The 8405-nt window shown below is 36.1% G+C and overlaps 1 protein-coding gene across 1 annotated transcript; it reads right to left on the bottom strand.

Annotated features, from left to right (window-relative positions):
- Positions 1 to 5212: 5212 nt before the first annotated feature.
- Positions 5213 to 7387, bottom strand: LOC146730098 (E3 ubiquitin-protein ligase TRIM45-like). The gene has a single exon (XM_085494419.1). The coding sequence runs from the start codon at positions 7385 to 7387 to the stop codon at positions 5213 to 5215; it is 2175 nt and encodes a 724-aa protein (XP_085350545.1).
- Positions 7388 to 8405: the final 1018 nt, after the last annotated feature.

Genomic DNA, 8405 nt, shown 5'->3' with positions numbered 1-8405 from the left:
TAGCCAAAAATATACCTAGAAAACAGTGTAGCAGATTAGAAATTATTACCATGTCGACCAAAATTAACAAGAAATGCGGAAAAATATTCGCAGGGAAAAATGTAGCGTCCAAGACGCACGCTGTCAAATTCCACCAGGCATATTAGAAAACAAAAATATGTTTGAACAGTGCATGTCCTTAAAACACATCTGATAGACACACTAGCACATGACGTAAACACTGACGGGGTCAGCGCTCGACATTTAACGTACTTTTAAAGGGCAGTGGTCGCCTAGCAGCGCGTGTTCGAATTTCATGTAAACAAACAATGTATTTTACATGCGTTGTATACGTCGCTATGAGTCCCATATCGAACAGGACGCGCGCGACGACTACCGCCCTTTGAGTTTAACGTTCCTTATAAATCTATGTATGCATGTACTTATTAATATTTCGCGTTTTAGTAGAAAACTTTTTTTTTCTGTTTTTCTACGCCCAGATTCTGGCATTTAGTGAGATTGAAAAACTTTTCAGAATGGATTGAATGTAAGGTCGATAATTTACATCGTTTATATTCATTCAAGCATGCAAGGTAATTCAGGTGCCCCCACAATGATGCCAGCCACGATTGTCCGCCACGGGCACAGCAAACACGAATGCATATCACGCGATTCACATTGTTCTTGTGTATCGACACATTAAGCATAAAGCAGGATATATAACCTCGTAAAAACTGGCAACTCAAGCATCATAAAATGTTATGTAGGATTAGTGGAAAACAAACAAACCTTATGTCCTCCAGTCTAAACCGCTAGAGGGCGGCTTTCATAATTTTGAATTTTGCCCTGTAGTTTTGATTCAACCCTCTTGAATTTCTAAATACGCTGCCATGGTTACGTTATTGGAGCGTGTCAACTAGTGTAGAATAATCGTATTCATATCATGCAATATCCACATAGATTTGCAGGGATAAGTGGGTTATGGGCTTCTGGGCGTAGTATTATGTCACTTTTGTTTGTCCCTTAAACTACTTAATCGTAGTCATTCTGACCTCTGGTTTGTTCTACTCAGTGCGGGATGGGAGGGGTAACTCACCTAAATTTTAGATGGGGTTGTTCTGTTACGAGTTTAAAAACTGAGAGTCTGAGAGGATTTTTGGAAAAAAAAAACGTGGCTCTACTTTGTAGTGTTTGCCCAACAATTAAAAATTATCCACAATCCATTAGAGTAGTCAGCAATCTAAAACATGTAGTACAAGAAATCGGACCAACGAATCAGGGATCAAAACCGCAGCGAATACTATTAGTCGCACAGCTTTCCAACAACAGTAGCACTTGCTGGGCATGTATTGCATTGAATGTTATTACTGAAATTTAGTTCCCGGTTAGGGGGTCTTGTATAGTACAACCTAAGTACAGCTTCCTTGACTTGTAGTTCAACTAAAGTTCGATGGCCTTCAGTGGCGCCCACATACGTAATTGAATGTTTGAGCGCACGATCGCCCTCTGGTGATAGGTTACCCTTTAAATCTTAGTGACTGTATTTTATAGCACTTTGATCGCCCTGCCTGCCTTACATTATTCTCAAAATTACATATAATATAAACACGTTAAAAGCATGCGGTTCTTGTACCCACAAATTTTAAATTTATTGAGCAAGATTTCTGTTTTGTATTTTTGAATATTTAGATAGTAGGACGCTCAATTGCATGCCACCAACCATGTTAATTTAAAGCGGGAGGGTCGTCACCTGCGCACGCGCGGGAATTGAGTCCCAAGCGACGATAACAACACAAGCTAAACATGCAAAGGCTCACGGGTAGACGCTTGTTTGTAAACGGAAACGCGCTATGGCCATCTGACGCATGCACAGACGACGACTCCCCCGTTTTAAGGTAAAAAACAATCCCAGCGAATTTGTTGACGGCGGTTCTTTGCTCGTTCGAGCGAAACGGTGCAGACGACACTATATTATTTTAGTTTTGCTTACCTTTTTTCGGTAAACTAAGTTTCCTTTTTAACAAACTGTCAATATATAAAAGTGTCCATCGTGTTACCTTACTTATCAAAATAAAGCAGAATCAAATCTAATATTTAAAAAATACTGATAATACGGGACACAACTTCGAAACTATACTGCCCCATGAATAACGGTGCATTTTGCATAAATTAAAACATCGTCCAATCAAAATCAATCATTCACTAATAGTGGTATAGTGAGAGCGTTATAATATAATTATAAATGACTAATTTTTGTGAAGTATATACCAGCACAGCAAATTCGCATGACCTTTGACCTTTCGTGTATCACAGTGATTTTTTTCTATTCATGTTACACGCTTGAAGAGTCGAGTCCTCGAAACCATTCAGCGATTACTAACGATGGTATTTCTGAACCATGAAAACGTGTAGTTCATTTAAAGCGGGGGGGGGGGGGGTCGTCACCTGCACATTCGGCAGACGGCTAAAGCGGGTCGTTGTTTACAAACAAACGTCTACCCATGAGCCTTCGCGTTTTCAGTGTGCGTTGTTATCAATTCCCGCGCATGCGCAAGAGACGACCATCCGATTTTAATAAATTACATAGCAAATATTGATGTGTATGTTAAAAGATTACACAAAGACGCCCGTGATTTGGCCTAATTGAGTACACTGGTGTTATTCTGATGAAATCTGAACATCGTAACTAATGTCTCCGCGTTGCTGACTAGTCGCACGACCGTGAGTGTTTTTATATTGTGACGACTCCCCGCTTTAAATGTTTTGTGCTCTCCAGTAGAAATCATAAATAAAATGGTCACTGTTCATTTTCTGATCGCCCTCTACTCCTGCCGCAAAAAGGGTATGAATCGGTCATATGAGAATCGCCTCGCCACTCACACCTCTGTCGGTCAATCGCCGTTTCTCCTGTCACTAAATTTAGTACATGTCTTTGATACATAGAAGGAAGTACAAGAAATTAAATAATACAACTGACCTATTTGAGATCACAACACGGTCACTTTTAATATTTATGTTGTAAATCTATCAATGGGACCATATAAGAAATTTATGAATTATAACATTTAATAACTAATTTTGTTTTGGTTTGTATATAATAATATGTTTCAATTCCTAAAAAAATATGTGTATGCAGCTTTGGTTATTGGAAAACACAGTCTTCCTTATTTCAACTACTACTTTTTATCAACTCAATGTATTACTATGTTTTATTGCGTTGTTGACTCCAAGGACAACTGAGCTATTTCATACTTGAGGTCTTTTGTTTTATTGGTTACGTTGTAAATTTACTATACTAAATATAAAGATATTTTGACCCGACTTCCCCATGAAGCAGTGGAATGTTATGTCAATTTTTGAAACGGCATTTTCTTCGCCAAAAAACTACGTTAATGTGTAAATAATATTGCAGGTGTTGAATTTGCTATTAGGAATGATGCACGCCAACCACAGTGAAATCACTTCAAACATCTATACTGAATTATAGAAAATACTATCACTTCTACTCGGTAATCATTTAGGATATTGTTATGGGTGTAGTTTTAGTCTTATCATCAGTTCAAATCCTGCCTTTGACTGAGCTCCATAAAAGACCAACACCTTACCTGGGTTTGTGTGGTGCACCTGTGTTCGTGTGGTGCACCTGGGTTCGTGTGGTGCACCTGGGTTCGGGTGGTGCACCTGGGCTCGTGTGGTGCACCTGGGTTTGTGTGGTGCACCTGGGTTCGTGTGGTGCACCTGGGTTCGTGTGGTGCACCTGGGTTCGTGTGGTGCACCTGGGTTCGTGTGGTGCAGACTTATGAGAAGCTTTAAGTACAAGCCATTATGAAAGAAATAATTGAATAGAATAGTATCACCGTAAATAAGGTTTGACATTCCTTTTTCGGGCATATACATAATAATGATTTGGTTAGATAAAAGAACAAATATCAGCAAGAAATGCAATTTCATAATGGAATAACATTTTAATTTTCTCGTTTTTCATAGGCAGCATTAGTGCAGTTAATTAATCCTATAGCAAGGTGTTGCTGCTCATTACATTATAAGTATAAATTTCTCATTCCCTTTTGATGAATTAAAAGCGTGTAAATGGGAAAACATAGAATACATGAGTTTTCGTTCATCTGTGTATAATTTACTTTGAGTGATGATGAAATCAACTTAGTAAGGTATATTTAATTTATTTAATCAACTACAATTCATTGAAAAATAGATAACAATAAAACAAAAGAAAAATAATATGAGTAGTGCAATGTCAAAACACACAGATAGCAATAAATTCAGAGCAAATAAATCTGAAAATTAACATTTTAAATTTTCTTGAGATTTCAGAAATATATACAATTAATTGGTGGCAATTGTGTAAAAATGTCACCTAAAGTTCAAATATAATATGCAAATTGACTTACTGAATTCAAATTGCAATATAAAAAAACAAAACAAAAAACCTCAATAGTGTAAATAACAGAATCAATGGTGGCTCTGGCGGCCATTTTGGATTAAAAATTAATCAGACAATGGTGGCTCTGGCGGCCATTTTGGATTAAAAATTAATCAGAATACATACAACTTCATCATTCAGTAACTACAGGTACCACAATCTTTTTTTTCTGAGTTGTAAAAAGTCATTCACAGATAATATCAATATTTCAGAAAGTCATACATACACACTTTTTGTGTAGTTTAATATTTGATCTTTTGAGGTTAAACTGTTCATATTAATGATATAATTAACATACTAATTAATTTTATTTGGCTTGTTTATTTTCTATCGCAACAACAGGTTTTGGCGTGATGATTCCCTACTATATCTACCTCTAGTTTGTAATTAATATGTCCATATTGATAAGCTAATTTGCATCCTAATTAACTACTTTCATTTTTTAAATGTTAATAGTTTTATCAGTATAGCAATACACATCCCCATAATGAATCAATGTAATTAATTTGCATAGGTAACAATCAATTAAAAAATAGAAGCACATACACATATGGTTCTAATAATTTTAGCCGCTTTTATTCATTTGCAATTTCATGATTAGTTACAAAAAGACAAAATGACACCACTTATTAATTTCATTATTTCGGAAGTTGCCTGTCTGCCAATTTATGATATGTCTGCCCTGTTTTTATTTACCCTTGAAATGTATCTCTTGCAAAACAAATATACAAACACTCCTATGCTCTTCATTGCCCTTGTCCTCTACAATTTTATCATCATTACACACTGGTTTCACTCTACAAATATTTTGATGCAAGTGTTTCCATAATCCACTACAGCCAATTTACAATCATCACATACTGCTAAACCATATGGATAACTCAGTCTATCTTTCTCACTATCAATCCTACATATAAACCGACCGTGGATGTCATGCTTAGTGACTTTATGTTCACTACTCACATATACATAATCATTCTTATCTATGGCCACTGCCCTGGGTCGACTCATTGTCCTCTCACCAGTAGAGGAGAATTCAAACATAAACTGGTCATCAGAATTGAATACCTGGATACGATTGTTGCGCAAATCTGGCACATACACCAACCCTTTACTATTAGTAGCTAACATGCAAGGTCCATTGAACTCTCTCTGCTCTCTCCCACTCTTTCCATATGACTTTATGTACACGCCACTCTGGGTATACTTCCTTATACAATCCTTATCATACTCACTCACATACACATTCTTATTAACAGGATTAATTGCAATTCCACGTGGATTATCGATTTCAGAGCTACCAAACTTTCTAATCAACTTTCCATATTCATCACTAACAACTATTTGATTGTTACTATCATCTAACATAAAGTATTCATTATCATCTGATATTGCTACATCACATGGAATAAATGGCCCTGGAAACTGATCAGTAAATCTGAATGATTGTCTGTAATTACCATCACTGTCATGAATGGTCACTCTCTTGTTACCTCTATCAGCTGTGACAAATTCATCATTTTTATTTATGGTCAGTCCCAAAGGATAGCTGAGTTGTTCTTCACCTGCTTTTCCCACTGTCTGCACCAATCTAATGACAGGAATATGGAATGGTGATCCTGGAATATGTTGGTTTCCAATCGTTATGGCAACTTGATGTGTTTCTACCTTCTTTTCCATTATCATCACATTAAATGTCCCATCAGTATTGTCTTCAACATCAATGCTTTCGCATGATGCATCAGGATTTTTTGTCTTCACTGTGACATCTTGACGGGGAATGACTTGTTTTCCTTCGGAATCTCTGGTTGTAATGAGCAGCTTGGCAGATTCACCTTTCCGAAGTTGTTTTGGTATGTTACCAACTGTACATTTGAAAGGACAGATGTCTGATTTAATCTCCCCCATCACTGCATGTTCTCTCCATGGATGGAACTCAGTGATTTCAGGACAAGTTAATAGTTTGGTTTTGATAGAAACCATCATCTTTATGTTCTTCATTGTTTCAGTCCTGGTAGATAGTAGATGAACAGCATTACCATGATGCACCAGTGTTTCTAGATACTGATGTGTGCTGACAATGTTGCCATGGTGAAATTCTCTCTCATTGATGTTCATTTCCACATCTTTTAATCCAATCCGGGCTTTTTCATCTAAGGCATCGATGAGCTTCCCCTCTTCTCTTTTTACTCTCTCTATCATTTCTTTTGCTCTTGTTGCAACTTTCACTTTCTCTGACTCATAGTGATTGCGGGTAGCTTCTCTTAATGATTCAGCAGCTGATTTTTCTTTTTCAGCCTGTTTCTCTTTCACTTTTAACTGTCCCAAAATTTCTTTCAGTTGTGCTTTATACTCATCTGCTACCTCCTGTAAGTTTCTATGGTTGTGTTCAGGAACTCTGTGTTCAACTATAGTACACTTGTAACAGACAGGTACCTGGCATGATTCACAATAGAATTCTAAATGACTGTCTTTATGGACACTACAGAACACTTTGGACTGCACCATTCGATGGTCCCTGGATTCTATTTCCTTGTACTTGTCAAGTGTTAGTACCTCGTGAAAACGGAGAGTTGGGATGCGTTCATGAATAGTAACACATCCATCACAATTAAATTGAGGACAGTCTACACACCTGTGAGTTGCTGTCTTCTCTTGACATATCTCACATTGTTGTGGATGGTCAGTACTCAGCTGTCTCTGTCGGTGGTATGTGTCAAGTAGACTTGTTAAAAAGAAATTGGACTTCAGATCCTGGATGGGTGTGTCATACTGAATTCTGCATGTTGCACACTTCAAAACACCTCCTGATTTAGCCTTAAAGGTCGCCAAACATTGCTGACAGAATGTATGAAAACATGGTAGAACTTTAGGATTCTTGTAGATCTCCAAACAGATTGAACAACTGAGGAAATCTTCACTAATTTCATCGAGGAGAGACTTTGGTGCGACAGGTGCCTGAGCCATGGTGGACAAAATGTTTGAACTGTTATAAAACGTGAACACTTTAAGAAAGTGTAAATTTGCAATGTGTATTTTTGTTTTATTGATATTTACAATGTCCTGATGACAAGTCCGGTTAAAAGTTTTGAAAATTGTTACCTGCTTAGGGGGCTTTGTTATCAGTGTATCTCCAACATGTGGTTTGATACTGACCCAAATAAATGTGTGACTACAGACGCTGTTCCGTCTTTCTATTCAAAACTGTAACTATTTAGCTTTGCTGTCAGTTAGTTTCCATAAAATACATGTATTTCCTAAATACAACTACTAGTACATGTCTTTGACTACGAAGAAGGAAGTACAAGAATTTAAATAATACAACCACTGGGCTATTCCGTACTTGAGATCACTTGTTTTATTCGTTATGTTGTAAATCTACCATTGATACAATATATGAAATGTATAAACTGTTTTATGAGCCTAATTGTTTTGGTTTAATTTAAATCATATTTTTCATTTCCCAAACAATATGCTCAGGTAGTTATGGTTTTTGAAAACATGTTTAATTAATTCTTCCTAATTCAAACTACTACTTGTTATCAACTCAGTGTAGTACTGTGTTTTATAGTGATGTTGATTTCAAGGACAACTGAGTTATTTCATACTTGTTATATTAATTATGTCGTAAATCTACAAGCCATAAAATATATGTACAACAATATATTATTTATATTAGTTAAATGTCTGATAACAAATTGTGTTTTGATTTTGTATAAAATAATATTTTCCAATTCATAACAAATATGAGTTGGTAGCTAAAGTTAATGAAAAATACATTTATTTGATTCTTCCTCATTTGAATTAAATTTTTTAACGACTCATTGTAATTTAGTGTTGTGATTGATTGCTTTATTTGGCTATTTGATAATTTAGGATACTTGTTTTATTAGTTATGTTGTAAATCTATCAGCCAGACCATATAACGATTATACAAAAATTTATTATGAGTTAAATGTTTAAGAAGAAATTTTGTTTGGGTTTG

This window comes from Saccoglossus kowalevskii, chromosome 20 (assembly GCF_978046115.1).
Source record: "Saccoglossus kowalevskii chromosome 20, keSacKowa6.1, whole genome shotgun sequence".
Taxonomy (NCBI): domain Eukaryota; kingdom Metazoa; phylum Hemichordata; class Enteropneusta; family Harrimaniidae; genus Saccoglossus; species Saccoglossus kowalevskii.
The sequence above is the reverse complement of the archived record's forward strand: the minus strand, read 5'-3'. Positions and strand labels throughout refer to the sequence as shown.